This window comes from Mustela nigripes, chromosome 2 (genome assembly GCF_022355385.1).
Source record: "Mustela nigripes isolate SB6536 chromosome 2, MUSNIG.SB6536, whole genome shotgun sequence".
NCBI lineage: Eukaryota > Metazoa > Chordata > Mammalia > Carnivora > Mustelidae > Mustela > Mustela nigripes.
In genome coordinates, this window is record NC_081558.1 from 194,239,484 (window position 1) to 194,257,874 (window position 18,391).

The 18,391-nt window shown below is 34.6% G+C and overlaps 1 protein-coding gene across 1 annotated transcript in view; it reads right to left on the reverse strand.

Annotated features, from left to right (window-relative positions):
• Positions 1-18,391, reverse strand: part of TMPRSS15 (transmembrane serine protease 15) — a 116,775-nt gene that overhangs the window by 54,912 nt on the left and 43,472 nt on the right. The window contains exons 12-16 of the mRNA XM_059388380.1: positions 14,910-15,015; positions 14,461-14,611; positions 11,174-11,309; positions 1,820-1,909; positions 162-287 (exon numbers count right to left, since the gene is read on the reverse strand). Of these exons, the coding sequence (XP_059244363.1) occupies positions 162-287; positions 1,820-1,909; positions 11,174-11,309; positions 14,461-14,611; positions 14,910-15,015 (609 nt within the window). The remainder of the gene's footprint in view (positions 1-161; positions 288-1,819; positions 1,910-11,173; positions 11,310-14,460; positions 14,612-14,909; positions 15,016-18,391) is intronic.

Sequence of the window (18,391 nt, forward strand, 5' to 3'; positions counted from 1 at the left end):
TCTCATTTTGGAAGTTCCACATAAAATTTGACATGTTATTCTGCTGTTGTAATTTCATTTTGCTAGTTGTAAAAATGATTACAGTTATTGGGAAATGCTCTCTCTATCAATCCAATGTCTTGAGCCATACAACTTTCATAGTATTTAAATCACAGACTTACCTAAGAGCAAAGAATCATCTTCTCTACCATCTCTAATTTCCACTACATCTGCAATATTTTCTAAGTCGAATTCTTGAAAATGAAGTTGTATATTTTTTCCCTTCTGTGCATTTAAATTCCAAACACCTTAAAAATAATACATGACAACACAGGTTAGAATACTCTTCTTTTGACTTCCCTCAAAAGCTTCTCTCTCTCTCGTGAGAATTTCAAATTTCTCTGAATTTTTCATGATCCTCTCAAGTCCCTCCTGCCTTTTCCCTTATTGTTAAAATAGCTTGGGCATTTTGTAAAGCCTGACAACTTATCTACATCTTGATCTAGACTATGTTATGTTTGCTGCTTCTTTTCTCATTTCAGTGCCTAACAAATAAAGTGCCCAATGAATACTTATTTCATAAATCAATAAATTCAATAAATTTCTTTAAATTGTTCTTTTAATATCCCACTGACTTTCAGAATGCTTAGATCGTTAGGTTGTGCAAATGATATGTTTAAAAGATGTCTTCAATGTGAAGTAAAGATGATAATCTCTGGTTCCCCATACAAGTCAAATGAGATTCATGGCTGTTTATTTTTTGGATCAGATAAGTCCCTGAAATTGTGGCTCTATTCCCCATGAAAGTGATACTTCCTTATCTCTGGGTCATTTGAAGGAAGGAAAGTTGACATTTTCTAAACAACACATTTTTCACTGTCATTAGGGGACTTCATTTACTGGTAGATTTCCCCATTTTTGCTATCTTAGGTATGGCCATGAGAGGAATATGCCTGTTTCCCAGACCTACTAAAGTGGCAAATTTGTAGGCCAGGCTGGGGAACTGGCACTTTTAACACAATTTGGTAGGCTGTACTGGTCCTCCAGTTAGGAATATTGACCAAGCGATAGGCTCTGTGCAGTTTTATCAAACTATTCTCCCAGACTTAAGATTTTTAGTAAATCCTCATTATTTCATCTTAAAAAAAATATTTACTTATTTGTTTTAGAGAGAGAGAGAGAGTGTGTGCAAGCAAGACAAGGGGCAGAGAGAATCCTCAAGCAGACTCCCCACTGAGCGTGCTACCTGACATGGGTGGGATTCAGTCTCAAGACCCTGTGATCATGACCTGAGCTGAAATCAGGAGTTGGGTGCTCAACTAACTGAGCCATCCAGGCACCCCATCTCATCTTTTATACATTATCTAGCTACATGCTTTATTGACACTAATTATATTTACAGAGGTGTGGATGTTACAACTGGCCCTTTTCTATACTTTTCACTGACTTTATGGAATTACGGACTTGTTATATGTAATACAGACATTATATGCATAATCAAGAAGAGTGATTAAGGCAGTAGTACCTGGAGTAAGATACTTTCACACTCCGGTTTTATTCAATTTTTAAATTTGAGATTATAATAATAGCACCTGCTTCAAAGAATTATTGTAAAAATTGAACTGAAATAATATATTAATCACCAACAGAGTGCCTAGCATAAAATAAATGCTAAATAAGTAATTATTACTGTTATTGTTGTTATTATATTATGCAGTCTACTAGATGTGGTAGGTGTACTGAGGTTCGGCAAATTTATAGTCAACTTTGCTGTGTCAAAGAGGGGAGCTAGCCTTGACAAATACATCTGTTTTTCATGGCCTGGGAGAAAATGACTCACAGAAAGCCTGGTTAGGGTAGTTGTTTGGAAAGTTCATGGAAGTGAATGTTGTATTTGGCTCCCACAGTTCAAAAGGTCCTCCACAGTCCGCTGAAAAGGAGAAAAGGGAAACAATGTAAAATCACTAGTAACACAATGCTTATTTCAGAGAGATAAATGCCAGCAAATTCCCAATTATTTGGATATTCCCAAAATCCAATCTGGTTTTGACAGATAGAATTTATAGATTGTTAAAAGAAAATCTTGCAACCTAAGTACAGGAAAACTATAGGTTAACAGGTCTCTTGAGAAGAACTTTGCAAAAGCTTAAATACCATTAAGTTCTTTGAATCTCTACAGTGGCATAATCGTGTGGAGCATTTCCCAAAATTATTTCAGCAAGGAATAATTTTGCTGAACATCTGTTATAAATAGGCTTTATGAAATAAGGTATCAACTCCCTGCTAAAGAAAATAGAAATATAGAAATATAGAAAATGAATCTTGATAATGGAAAAAATCTTATATTTTACATTCTCTTGAGAAAGGAGAGTAAATCACTCATTCTGCTATTTCTTTTTTTTAATTTTTAAATTTTTTTATAAACATATAATGTATTTTTTATCCCCAGGGGTACAGGTCTGTGAATCGCCAGGTTTACACATTTCACAGCACTCATCATAGCACATACCCTCCCCAATGCATTCTGCCATTTCTTATGTTTTCTCTTTCTTTTTGCTTTTCTACTTTTTTCTCTACACCCCTCCCCCCGAACTTTTTTTTTTTTTCTTTCAGTAGAGAGGGAGCTTCACTGTCCTGTATACTAAGATGTCTTAACTGTTAAGAAAGGGAGACAAACAGAAACTCCTCTTGCTAAATAATTGCTCAAGACTGGTCTGTTACCTGACATTGCCCAGGAGTCAGGTTAGGGAAAAACTTATGAGACAAAATTCTAGTTAAAACTAAGATTTTAAGTTGACAGATTAACTTTATGAAATTCTTAACCTACTTTATATTTTTCTCCCTGCTTACTCAAAGAAAATTCTAAAGTAGTATAAAAAATCAACTACTTAAAGGATCCCAATTCTATCTTATTTGTATTGACATGTTACATTTAAAATCAAAAGAATAAAAGTAACCTAATTGCAAGAACACAGGGAACTGAGATAAGTTACATTTTTTTTCTATTTAAAGGCAGATGATGCTAAAGTTATTTACTCCCAGTAAGATAGAAATCACATTATAGGAGAGAGAATTGAATGTCTTTACACCTATAGCAATGCCTTCAATCATACCCTCTTCTTCAGTCCTTCTTTACATGTCTTCTACCTCACTTATGTAGCTCTTTTCAATTCATGTACTCTTCCAAGTTTGTATGTAATAAGCATCTTTAATTTGGGTTTCATGATGTATATAACTGGACAGAGAGAAGTGTTGTGGTTCAACAGTAGGCTGCCATCCCCTCCTGTCCTGTATAGTAGTAGAGTGTGGTCTATCTCTAATGCCCCCTGGGACAGGCTGGTCCACATCCAGATGCATTTAGCAATGCAAAATCTTATCATTTGCAAATTGTTTCCATGAATTTTATCTCATCTGAGGAGAGAACATGGTCTATAAAAGGAAGATGTGTTTGAGCTGGTGGATTAAATTGTTATTCTGAGTTAGCTCTTTGTCTTTTTGAGAGTTGGTTTTCTCACATGTGAAAGAGATATATATTAGAGAGTTTCAGGGTTTGTTATAAAAGTCGGATATAACATGCAGAAAAATGAAATTGGACCATTTCCTTACACCACACACAAAAATAGACTCAAAATGGATGAAGGATCTCAATGTGCGAAAGGAATCCATCAAAATCCTTGAGGAGAACACAGGCAGCAACCTCTTCGACCTCAGCCGCAGCAACATCTTCCTAGGAACAACGCCAAAGGCAAGGGAAGCAAGGGCAAAAATGAACTATTGGGATTTCATCAAGATCAAAAGCTTTTGCACAGCAAAGGAAACAGTTAACAAAATCAAAAGACAACTGACAGAATGGGAGAAGATATTTGCAAACGACATATCAGATAAAGGACTAGTGTCCAGAATCTATAAAGAACTTAGCAAACTCAACACCCAAAGAACAAATAATCCAATCAAGAAATGGGCAGAAGACATGAACAGACATTTCTGCAAAGAAGACATCCAGATGGCCAACAGACACATGAAAAAGTGCTCCATATCACTCGGCATCAGGGAAATACAAATCAAAACCACAATGAGATATCACCTCACACCAGTCAGAATGGCTAAAATCAACAAGTCAGGAAATGACAGATGCTGGCGAGGATGCGGAGAAAGGGGAACCCTCCTACACTGTTGGTGGGAATGCAAGCTGGTGCAGCCACTCTGGAAAACAGCATGGAGGTTCCTCAAAATGTTGAAAATAGAACTGCCCTATGACCCAGCAATTGCACTATTGGGTATTTACCCTAAAGATACAAATGTAGTGATCCAAAGGGACACATGCACCCGAATGTTTATAGCAGCAATGTCCACAATAGCCAAACTATGGAAAGAACCTAGATGTCCATCAACAGATGAATGGATCAAGAAGATGTGGTATATATACACAATGGAATACTATACAGCCATCAAAAGAAATGAAATCTTGCCATTTGCGACAACATGGATGGAACTAGAGCGTATCATGCTTAGCGAAATAAGTCAAGCGGAGAAAGACAACTATCATATGATCTCCCTGATATGAGGAAGTGGTGATGCAACATGGGGGCTTAAGTGGGTAGGAGAAGAATAAATGAAAGAAGATGGGATTGGGAGGGAGACAAACCATAAGTGACTCTTAATCTCACAAAACAAACTGAGGGTTGTTGGGGGGAGGGGGTTTGGGAGAAGGGGGTGGTATTATGGACATTGGGGAGGGTATGTGTTTTGGTGAGTGCTGTGAAGTGTGTAAACCTGGTGATTCACAGACCTGTACCCCTGGGGATAAAAATATATGTTTATAAAAAATAAAAAAATTATATTAAAAATCTTTAAAAAAATAAAAAAAAAATAAGCTACCATAAAAAAAAATAATTATGAAAAGTGCCTATGCATTACCTAGCATATTCTGTACTGATTTTCAATATGTACTTGTGGATTAAGTAATTATTTTTATTATTTCCATTTTAAATGGACAATATGAGCATTGGAGGTATTCAGTTACTTGTTAATGTTGTGTATATTTATTTAGTATCTAAGTCAAGACTTCAGTTATCTTAGCTTATCCCTCAGTACGTCTTCTTATTAGGTTAACAGAGCTCTACATCATTTCTACCATCTGGTCTAAGCCATAGGCAGGGTTTAGATTGTGTTTCAGTAAGTGCCACTGGATGGTATGTGACAATACTTGTTAGGTACAGACAAAGAGAAGGAGGGCAGAAGGGAACATGAATGAAAGTACTAACAAGTAAGGTCAATGATGGATAGATTTAGAAGGAAGAAGGCACTGTACATAGGGTGCTAAAGAAGGTATTAGAACCAAAGATAGAGTGATGAGGGGGAAGAAGGGCAGGTTTTCTGCTGAAAAGGGTGAAGGAAAGGCCAGATTATTGTATGATCCAATCTCTGAGGTCACTACTCTGCTCTATTATGTGACTAATCACCTTACAAAGAGTTCTGAAGAAATATCTACTACAAACCCTCTCCTCCCACTTATACACAACTCATTTAATTTTAATAATTCTTAGTACCATAAAATGTTCTCTTCAGTTCTCTGTGAAATTAATGGGGAAGGGGGAAGTAAAAAAATTCTGCAGGGGCAAAACTGACATTGCAGATTGCAGATTAGAGAAATCCAGTTCTTGGATTTCATTAGTTTAGACACGGCCAGCGGCCAGTGGATTTGTTTTTTGTTTTGTTGTCTCTGATTTTAAGCCATCATTCTTATTTTCTCCTCAAAGAATGGGAAAATCTCAAAACTGTAGTCTCCTAATAGAGAGAATAGCTGACATTTTGGAGAATGTATTGAATTTTCACATAATTGAACACAAGAATACATTATATTACATGTAGATGAGTAGGTAGGACTTCAATAAATACATATGTAGTATGAAAATGTTGTCAAGTATAATTGCTAATGCCTGTCAAGATAGTTCACTTAGCATTTCTCCACTAAATACAAGTCTTAGAAAATTCATTCTCTTGAAATACTTAAGGATTACTTTTTTATGGGATTGGGAAGGAGACAAACCACAAGAGATTCTTAATCTCATAAAATAAACAGAGTTGCTGGGAGTTGAGGGGTAGGGATAGGGTGGTTGTATGATGGACACTGGTTGGGTATGTGATATGTGAGTGCTGTGAAATGTATAAGCCTGACAATTCACAGAACTATACCCCTGGGGCAAATAATACATTATATGTTAATAAAAATAATTTAAAAAGAATTACTTTTTTGAAATGAATCTCAGATATAATGTCACATCAAACAACTGACCAGTAAGATATCTCTGATCCTTAGCTGTTAAGATATATCAGTTACTCTCTGTATATAATAACAGTAATAAGGAATTAGAAAAAGCACTTTCATCCATTCTAAATATGAACACAATGTATAATTTAATGGGGGTGTTGCTATAGTAGAAATATAAGATATGCTTCTTAATAGAGGGGCCACAGACTCATAAAATGTACTGCTGGGTACCACAGTCATATTGCAACATTAGATAAGTTCTCTCCACCCAGAGAATGAGAGTCTCTCTGGTACGGGGATCAGTCTCTCTGGTACAGGGAACCCTACTTACTTAGAGTTGTGAAACTTCTTCATTTTCCTTTTTTTTTTTTTGAAGCTGTTCGCTCAAAGATTTGTATTCTGATTAATTCCTACCATGCCAGCAGGGATTTTCACTGCATAGAGAATGTAAATAACATGCAGTATTTTGCAAAGTGGTTGTCAAAGATAGATATTTTCTTTGAGGCATGTCATTTTTAATCCATGCTTAAGCCTCTGATGTTCATGAGATATGTGTCAATGAGAGGTGAAAAAGAGAAGAGCCAGCTCCCACTTACAATAGGAGGGTTCAAATGAAAGGTATTTGTAGCAAAACAATAGCTGTACCTCGAGAAATAATCTTTCACTGATAATTGAATATTATTAAAATCAGTATTATTTTTCATTATCATAGTAATAGATAGTAAGTCCTACACTATTACAGATAACATTTAAAAAATTTAGGTTATAATATAACATGGACTATCCCATGAAAATTTTGTGTTCAGTTTATCAAAATTTATGTTCCATTCACAGGTTCTAGTGACCAGTCATGATACTAATATTTACCTTAAATTTATGACGATGATGTTCAAATTTTCATTTCTTATAGTCTAATAGCAATCTAGCCAACAAACAGGTTATTAGTTTTAAAGGTAAAAATATGAAAACAAAACAGAATAGACAAAACATACTGATATAAAAGCATATGAGTGCAGTTAATATGGAATTTGCTAGGGATTTAAATATCAAGTCACACTAATGATATATAAGACAAGTATCTCTAGGGCACCTGGGTGGGCTAAAGCCTCTGCCTTCAGCTCAGGTCATGATCTCAGGGTCCTGGGATCGAGCCCTGCATTGGGCTCTCTGCTCAGCGGGGAGCCTGCCTCCTCCTCTCTCTCTGTCTGCTTCTCTGCCTACTTGTCATCTCTGTCTGTCAAATAAATAATAAAATAAAACCTTAAAAAAAAAAAGACAATCAGTTCCGCTAGAAAATGGCCATCACAAAATTATAAGACAAGTAGATAAGTACCAATTCTTCTCTATATGAAGAGCTAAAGTTAGATTATTTAGCTCAAAATATAATGTCCTACCTGTGAAACTTTCCAAATTAATGTTAATTTTTGTCTCTGGAAATGGAAAATGGCCTAGATAATGGCCAAATAGAGCAAAAGTGTGGAAATAAAGAGTGGCTTAAAATATCTAGAACTATATCTTGTAATTTTTTTTCTTAAGTAGCTTTAACAGCCACAGAAATAAGTTAGAGCCTGAAATGTGGATTCCTTTTTATATATACCTGTTTTATCTAGTAGGTATCTTGTCATCAGTCACCCAAGTTGTGTTGCAAATTGACATAATATTTGTGTAATGGAATGTTTACTTTTTAAAAGTGTTCTCAATACAATCCCCACATTTAAATTATTTGTGTTGATGCCATAGGACAACAACTGTAGAGCTAATGTAGCAGCAAGAGATCAAAATCACAGAATGGAAAAAATCCCTGTAGTTATGAAAACTGAAATTAACATTTCCCCAAACTAGGCTCAACATGGATCCCTAGGAACAAGGGAGGAATTTTGCTAGTCAGCTACTGGTCTGGGATTATTTTCTTATTCAAATGCTCTGTAAGAGCCAAAGAAAGGCTATTAGCCAGTCAACCATGGTTTCCTTTTATTTCTGCTTAAACAAATCAGTGATCTGGAACCAGAAAAGCTCTGCTCAAATAAGAATTTCACTGAACCAATTGCAAATGGCATTAGAATGAAATTGTTCAGAATGCATTTGATGGTAATTAACATTTTCTGCTGTGCTAAATATTGCCCTGAAGTGAGCCATTTGGAAATTGGAACAAATATACTTTGGGCAAATTCTAAAGTTTATATTTTAAAATCAGGTAGGTTATTCTAGTGTTATAATTTCCCTATTGTTAAAATATGCAGAGATATCATGCTTCCTTGACCTTGAAGTGTTATTTTTTCCCCCTTTCTGACCAGAATAGATATGAGGACTGTATGGGTTATATAGTTAAAATTTTAATATGAGAAATTATATTAAAGTTTTATTTGTAGTATAATATTAGGTACAGAAGTTCTCTCACATCTTCTATTTCAGATAATGATGAAATTGTTATTTTAAAAATGTCAAGCCTATGTAGCTATTACTTCTATTAGAAAATCTTGCTTCTTGGCCACTTACTGATGAATAGGAGAACACACTGGCAGAAAAAAATTATGAAAATTGTTTTAAATGTTTGAAATGTCAAAACAGCAAGATGTTTCTAGTATTTGGTGTCCATAGGAATTATTTATCAAACCATTTAATGACTTTAGTAATTAGAATATTTCCTAATGGTTTTTTGCACGAGAATGTTTTCTATAATAGACAGCTACGGTATGGGGCACTCACACAAAATGAAATGAAGAAATTAATTTTAAACCGTGCCAGATGGCTCAAATTATTGCATTCATGTTGGGTTTTGCTCCATCCCTTCCCTTCCTTCATTTTCAAAACTTTGAAAAAAGTTCTGGTAATAAAATTTTGCTTGACAAAAATATTTGTGTCACCAAAAGAAACAGAGCCAACACAAAAAGAAAGAGAAACTTAGTTCATCTCTACTAATATTTTTTGATCATCTATTTCTGTGATGTTAAAATGTAGTCAGACACTGGTGAAGCAAAGGTGAATGAGACCCAGAGTTTGGTGTCATGAAACCCACTTTTTTTTTTTTAAGATTTTATTTATTTATTGGACAGACAGTGATCATAAGTAGGCAGAGAGGCAGGCAGAGAGAGGGGAAGCAGGCTCCCTGCTGAGCAGAGAGCCCGATGTGGGGCTGATCCCAGGATCCTGAGATCATGACCTGAGCTGAAGGCAGAGGTTTAACCCACTGACCCACCCAAGCACCCCATGAAACTCACTTCTTGCCACAATTTTGTGACCTATATTTATATGTAAAAAGGTAAGCTACTTTTCTGCCTTTGTTTCAATTTTATAAGTGTCCTACTATCTCTTAATGATTCTTAAAACTTTCTCCAGTTCACACTTTCTTTAAAATCTATCACTTACTTTTCTCATTTACTACTTTTAGGCGCACATGATTATATATTGCCTTAATTATTTCTTTATGTGGATTATATTTTTTCAAGCATTGGCTATTACTACATATTATATTTTTGTGCAATACTTTGTACCTAGTAGCTATTTATAAAATTTGAATAAGTGTTTGAAATATTGACGAATTTATGTATAGCCCATACAAGCACCTAAACATGTTAATACAAAAGATGGTTAAGTGTAAACTATCCTTTTAGTAAAATCTACATTCAATATGGTGGCATGGAACAAGTAGGGCAATGTAATTACTATGCTCATCTTAATGACAGCTTACTCGTTATCCATTCTCAAATATCAGTCATTTATCTTTAGAGCTTTTGAATTGTTAAAAACCCTCATCTGAAAGTCTGCCTTCTTTCTTTTTAACTTAAAGATTGAGAGGAGAAAAATATATAGTGTTAGAAGTAAAGTCAAATTTAGATATGTTCTCCATGTTGATTTGCTGATGTTATTATGGGAAGAGTTTCAAGTGCACTTGGAAGGAAATGAAAATGGAAAAAATGCTGTGTTTGTGGGCTGAGATCCATGGCAAAACAAAAACATCCATGAGGTTTGACATAAGCAAAACTGTAGGATTAGATCAGTTTCCAACTGCCATAATCCAAAGATAAAAAGGATTTTTTTTTTACATCAATACTACAATGCAGTGAAGACATACCAGTAGAGGCAAAATACATGTTTGATACAATTATCATTATATGCTTTTTTTTTTTCCTCTGTCAAATCCCATAGTTGAAAAGTGGTATGAAGGTATTGTCTCCTTTGATATTATAAGATGGGTAATATATAACCCATTTTTCCTCTTTTTCCTCTGAAATGTCAGTTCCCAATTTCAATTAAGAGTATAGAAACAGACTCCATTTTGTTCTTTTGTGTTAAAAGACTCCATAGGAATGGGAAATCCTGGCCACTGCTCAATTATAACACATTAGTGTTTCCATGAGGGGGGCCCATTGCAGGGCCTTACAAAAACACCATTTCAGGATTTAAAAAAAAAAAAAATTGTGTGATCTTGGTTGGTCTAGTTAAAGTCCAGGCCCAATGGACTTCATTATTATTATTATTAAATTATTGTTAAATTATTCTGGAAATAGGCTGAGTACATTCCAAGCTCAACCAAACTTCTCTTTGATCTTAACATCACTCTTTAAGATGACCATTAGACTCTTAAGGCTTCTTCCCCAAAAATGATCCACCATGCCACATGGCCAATACAGAACTAGTTTGTATTCTAGTGAAAACAAAATGGAAGTCAGCACCTTCTTTATTTTAAAAAATAAAAATATACTAAGATTATTATAAATATGATGCATACCAACGTACTGAGTGACTTCCTTATGAGTGTATATATAAAGCAATATTTTGTTAACTTCCATTTTGTTTATATTTTGGAGTTATCAACTTTTAGTGAAAAAATAACATTAAGCTGAGATAATTTGAAATGCCAAAAGAATATCTACTTGAACATATAATGCTTTCATTGGTAAAATACATGTTATAGTTACTTACTAGGAAGTTCTGGTGGAGGAGTTGGGACCAAAGTTGGTTCTGGATAAAGACTCACATTGCAAATCCCATACGTTAGTTTAATGTCATCCAATGCTATATCACTCAGGATCTGGTTTTTAAAAGCACTAAAAGCAACCTGCAATTCAGAGAGGGATATGAAATCATACTACTCTAATCTTTTTTGACTTGATTCTTCTTGTGGCCCAGTATTTGCTGGAGAATCAGTATTACCAACTCCAAATATAAGAGGGCAAGTTTCTACATAGTGAAATATTGATAGATTCTGCTTTTTATAATCCTTCCGTGAGCCCACTTCCCTTCTTGTGGGTTGATACTAATCTAAATTTTCACTAGTGTTTTTCTTAGATTTAGGTAATATTGCCACAGCTTCTCTATGTCTCTGTCTCTCTCATGATTTGTCATACTCTACTGTACTCTGACATGGATCCACATTTTCTGGTAAGGGACAGCAATCTTCTCACAGATTCCTCCCCACAACTATTTTAGAAATTTGGGTAGCTGTCTGCCTTCTTATAGCATATGAGCCCTAAAGAGAAGACACACCAACTAGATAATTTAATTGAGAAAAGAAAGGGACAAGAGAAAATACGAGTGTCATATGACCATTCGGGGCCAACTAGTACTGATCATAGTTCACCCAGGAAACTGGTGTGGGATACTTTGTTAGGGTAATGTCCAGAGGACACAGACCCAGACTTGGAAGAAAGTTTCAGCAGTCAGATGAAAACTATTAGGTTCTTAAAGACAGTGGGTATTTTAGCTGAACTTTCCTGGATCCTCTTTTGTGTAGGAAACACATAAACAGAATACCCACAATACATTAATTGCTTTCCTAGGCTCATTGTATACATTATCTCATTTGATTTTTTCAATACTATGTAGAGTCATCCATTTGCTCATTTGTTCATTCTTTTCACTTCTTCACGCTAGACACAATTCCAAATAAGGATTATTTTCTCCCTTTCATGTGCAAATTGAATTTCAAAGAGACAAGAGACTTAAGATTTCATGACAGTGACAAAGCCAAGGTGCAAGTATTTGTAGAACGCAATGCTCTCATTCTGCCTGATAAGCTAACCTTGAAAAAGTGGATCTAATTATATTATTAAAAAAAAATACTCAGTGGGTTGAGCCAGATTGGCCACTGCAATATAGTAGCCCCCCATTATCTGAGGTTTCACTTTCTGTGATTTCAGAGCCTCATAATCAGCTGGGTTATGAATCAGAAGATCCTTGTTCAGATATTATCAGAAGGTCAGTAGTAGCCTAATGCCATGTCACAGTGCCTATATCATTCACCTCACTTCATCTCATCGTGTAGGAATTTTGTCATTTCACATCATCGTAAGAAAAATGAATACAATACAATAAGACAATTTTGGGAGAGATACAAGATTCACATAACTTTTGCTACAGTATATTACTCTAATTGCCCTATTTTCTTATTATTGTTGTTGATCTTTTACTGAGTTTAATTGATAAATTAAATGTTGCCATAGGTATATATGTATAGAAAACAACCCACAGCATATGTAGGGTTCAGTATTATCTATGATATCTGTGGAAGTCTTGGAACATATACCCCATGGACAAGGGAGACTATTATACTTATTTCTATGCTCTGCCATTCCATTGTTCCCCTGATGTTCTGTTTCCTTTATTCTTCCCTGAATTATCAGAAAACAAAGCTGGAGAAGAAAACTTCACAGAAAAAAAAAAATTAGACTTGGAAGAAAGAAAAGAAAGAAAAAGGGAAGGAAAGAAAGATGGAAGGAATACAGATGAAGGTGTTTGATTACTGCCTCCTTCTGCAAAGTCATGAGGAAAAACCAAAGCCTTCACTATGACTATGTCTGTCCAAATATACACCTTCTGAAAGTTATACTCTCTTGCCTGAAATGACCTGATTAAAACAATGTTAATTTGGTCAAACTATTTGCCTGTATTATCCTATATTTTAATTGCAAAGACCCTTAGGAAGAGAACACATTAAGCTGTTATCTGAAAAATTAATTCACCTTAATGTGAAATAAATGACCAGAGACATCCCAAGGATATAGCTCATGGAATTTATTTCTAAAGGAAATATATAGATTAAGTCTAATTTGGGCAGGGTAAATGGATATGGATGGGCATGGCTGTACTAATAGAAAAAAATGGTTCCCTAGAAAAGTGCAGGGCTGATCTAGGTGATATCTGTGAAAAGCTGGAAGTCCTAGGTGAGCAGGGGACATAGGAAGACATGGTTGGCATCTGCTAGAAAGTTGCTGAAGAAAGTTGTAATATATGCCAGTGCTTCTATGGATCTTATGGATCATTATAAGTAGTAGTTTCATGTAGTAAATTGTTCCTCAATAAGTGTTTTTTTTTTAAGGATTTTATTTATTTATTTGAGAATGGGAGATAGCAAGAGAGAACACTAGAGGGGTGGAGGTGTACAGGGAATGGAAGAAGCAGGCTCCCCACTAAGCAGAGAACCTGATATGGGGCTCTATCCCAGGACCCCAGGATCACACCCCCAGCTGACAGCAAACTACTCAATGACTGAGCCACCCAGATGCCCCTCAATAAATTGTTTTAAAATAAGTTATTGGATAAATGAAAATAAGGGCACTCAGAGTTTTGTTTTGTTTTGTTTTGTTTTCCCTTTTAGAGAGAGTGCACATGCTCACGTGAGTATGGGGAATGAGAAGGGGTAAGAGGAGGTGGAGAATCCTTTTTTTTTTTAAAGTATATGTGCTGCCAAAGCAGCACAGAAAGGGAGAATCTTTTTTTTTTTTTTTAAAGATTTTATTTATTTATTTGACAGAGAGAAATCACAAGTAGTTGGAGAGGCAGGCAGAGAGAGAGAGAGGAGGAAGCAGGCTCCCTGCTGAGCAGAGAGCCCGATGCGGGACTCGATCCCAGGACCCTGAGATCATGACCTGAGCCGAAGGCAGCGGCTTAACCCACTGAGCCACCCAGGAGCCCAGAAAGGGAGAATCTTAAGCAGAATCCACACCCAGCATAGTACCCAACATGGGGCTTGATCTCTTGGCTCTGAGATCATGACTTGAGCTGAAATCAAAAGTTGGGTGCTAACCAACTGAGCCACCCAGGTCCTCCAAATTCAGAGATTTTCTTAAAAAGAGACTAAGAAGTTAGAGAAAATTACTTGGCTGTATTCAGAAAATAATTTTTTTTCATCATATTATCTTAAACTATAATTGTATAGCCATTTTTAGAACACAAACACATGATTATAAATCACAAGGTATTTTGCCAACCTTAAATTCCACTGTCTCATTTAATGTTACTTGTCCATAATTCCAATTTTCTCCATAATTTCCTTCCTTTTGGAAAACTATCTTCTCCATGTTTTGGCCACTGCTGATATTAATGCTTAATTTATAGACATTTTCACCATACATATAATACCTAATTTGGAAACAAGCACATATGATTAGATTTCTACACATTAGAATAAGTGCAGCTTAGGTTCTTCTAAATCCTTTACTTTCTCTGGAATATTCCCTTTTTCCTTGAATGAAGGAGTTGTTGGTAAAGTCTGTGTGTGGGGAAGGGGGTCTTCCAAGAATTTTGCTATTTTATCAATCGAAAAAATAATGAAAATCCATTAAAACTTGGGATGTCTTAGTGAAATCACAAACCTGGCAATGTGACAAAGGCAATGGTACACACTAAATAAAGTATGTGACACGTGTCTAGGACCTACCAGAAACTGAGGCAGACTGGTTCTAAAGTGGGGTCTAAAGGGAGACTTAAGAGCCCTACTCTTTCTCGTCTCCCTCCTGGTCCAGTGGGGGTGGAAATGTAAAATCCTGTAAAAACAACAAAAGAAGTTTTTACTTCATTTAACTGGCGGCAATTTCTTTATGTGAGACATATCATGTTATAAGGAGAAAGAAACAACTTTAAGGTGAAAATATAAGGAGTGGGAAGGAAGGTAGATGCCATAATACATTATTATTTAGGAAAATAACAACTTAACAACACTTAACAACTCTGGACCTCCCAATTTATAAAACAAAAGGATTGAACTGGAGCATCTTTAAGGGTATATCAAATTCTGGCTTTTTATCAGTCCATATGATTATTTTATCATATTACTGTCACCAGATACCACTTTAATTCCCATTTACTAGATGTTTTTATCAATTCACTTCTTTAGAGATAATAATCACATGAGAGTATTTAGATATGCCGGTAGACTAACTCATGATGTATGTAAATATTTAAGCACAGATTTGAAGGTGATGTTAAGAGTTTCAAAGACCATCAGTTTTTTATTCCATTGACTATACTGCATTTCTCTGTATAAGAAGTTACCTGATTTTATAATGGTTTCATCTCCCATATTCCTTTGAATGATAACTAATCAGATCACAGAAGAGTAGGAGGCATGCTAATCTACATAAAAGCTTTCTATAATAGCTCAAGCCACTGCATAAAGTGCTTTTTGGTCTGGAATTCATTATCCCAACCAATGATTAGAGTCATCTGAAGTGTGGGAAGAGTTGCTAGAGTGAGAAAATTTTGAACATTTTCTTAGAGAAATTTAGATTTTTATCCTTAGCTTGCTGCTCATATATTATGACAGAAAGCAGGAAACATGTAACAAAATATGCTATGAGGAAAAGGCAATATTGGGTAAATCTGATTTATAATTTCTAAATTTGATTTCTAATAAGTGTAGCTTTTTATGAAATGCTAAAATTTAATGTTTATTTGAAATCAAGCATCTCCTCTCTTGTGTTTCCCAACAGAAATTTTTATAGACAATGCTGTATAAAATTCAAAGTTAGTCATTTACGACATGTAGTGTAAGGATAAGATGTGAAGAAAATACTAGTAAAACTGCCAACAGATATATCAGTTTATATTTAGATTGGTAAGGCCAAAAAAAAAAATCCCTCAGAATGAATATTTTATCAAGGTGAAATCATGGTCAAATATATTAACAAATATACATCCACTGGATTTAAGTTATAAAATGTAAAATGGAAATGAATGCATGTTTAACATTTTATATTAACACATTACTTTATATAATGCTATGGCATTTCATGAGTACTTATTTTAGCTCTATAGTTAGCGCTCAACCTAACAAAAACTGTAGCGTAGATACAGAGGGGATGAGCCAGAATATACACTTTAAATGCTGAAATCCAGGGACATCTGGGTGGCTCAGTTGGTTAACCGGTCGCCTTCGGCTCAGGTCATGATCCCAGTGTCCTGGAATTGAGTCCCGCATCAGGCTCCTTGCTCTGCAGGGAACCTGCTTCTCCCTCGGCTACTCTATCTGCCTGTGCTCACTCTCTCTCTCTCTCTCTGACAAATAAATAAATAAAATCTTAAGTAAATAAATAAATAAATCCAAATCTTTTTTGAGTTGACCTTAATTTTAGTTGATTAGAATATAGTTGGGGTGGGAATAATTAAAATGCCATTAAATTCCCTGAATAAATAATGAACTGGCTACCCTGTTAAGAAATATTTCTAGTTTGCAGCAATTATAAAACATAAAAACTATTGTACTTCTATTTATGTTTGTCCATGTTCAATCAATTAGTTACATTTAGAAATATTTTAACCTATTGTTTACTCATTAAGCAGTAATAACATTATATAACATGTACTTATGTGGACTATCGTAACTTAAGAATTTTCCATAAATAAATTTTTAAGAGCACAATCTATTAAATATCATATAGAATTGCATATTTTGGAATATAAAATAAAATAATATAATATTAAGTAATATAATAAAACAAAAATAATAAATAATAAATAATTTATTAGTAATTTCTGTGATACCTGTTAAATTCTTAATAAATTAGAAGATGAAGGAAATTCTTCATAAAATCATGAATTTTAAAATAGAGTATTGCTTACATAAAAACCTACTTAGTCTACCTAATTGTCCTTAAATTTCATCTCCAACATTTGCCTGTGGGGGTCACTTGACCTCTGTTTAATATCTCTCAGATAGAAAAGGAATCATTGTGTTCAAGGCAGTGCATTACATTTCAACACAATTAGAATCTCTTTTCTTTTTAAAAAGTAAGTTATTGTGTGCTTACTTTTTCTTATTTTGCTCCTGGGCCCATTATGGATAAATGAATTTATGTTAATTCTACAAATATTTAAAGGTTACTATTTTGCCTTTTCTAAAACTTCTCAAGATTATTCATTCTTTTTGCCTTCAATAATTTAATATGGCACAATATCAATTGCTTCTCCATTTGATAAGTTCTCAATTAGCTCTACATGCAGTTGGTTCCACTCAGAGTATGGAAACCAGAAGTTCACACAACATAGCTGTTGGAATATCTTACCAGGTGTACAAGTAGGGACATCCTAACACTTGGGATTATGATTTAAGTTATAACATCATTGGCACTATTTACTTCCAAGTGTATCTTATTCATAGTTCTCCAACTCTCTCTGAGAATTCTTCATCTCCAACATTCTTGCTCAATAATGCCTCCTTCTATGCAATCTAATTGGTCCCTTATTCAATATCTTTTACCATCTCCTTATTTCCTACTAAACAAACATATATTTACTCTAATGTTTGAGGCTTCTGTACTATGTATAACTTCAGTGTTATTTTCTAGCCATAGTTCTTATAATTCATCTATTTACACACAGCACTTGTGCAATGTTAGATTATTTTAATTTGCTCAATGCCCAGAAATGTTATGATGTTTGGGCCTTTTTTTTTTTTTTTCTGTGTATTTATGTTACTCTATTTCTCCTTACAATTGCACATGTCAGAATCCTACTAATTTTTTGAGGTCATTAAATCAAACTGCCATCTCCCTTAGAAAGCTCCTCTTGGTGCAATTATATGGGATCACTCCTTGTGAATTCTCAGTTACACGTGTACTTCTCTGATGTTACTTAGTTTGTTCTATTTGTCCTATAGTCACTAACATACTTATATGTTCTATTATGTATGTTCTATTATATTCATGTTCACATGTGACTTTTAAAACTGCTAGACTTTGTGAAAAGAGTGACAGTTCATTTTGAAATCTCAGTATGGATTAGCTGAATGTTGCTTAATTTATTCTTATTATACCAATTTGACTTGCTTTTTTATTTTAAATTCATAAAGGAATACACAAAATGAATGATTAAATAGATATTTTTTCTAACCACACAGGAATTGCTATGGTCAAACGATAGTTT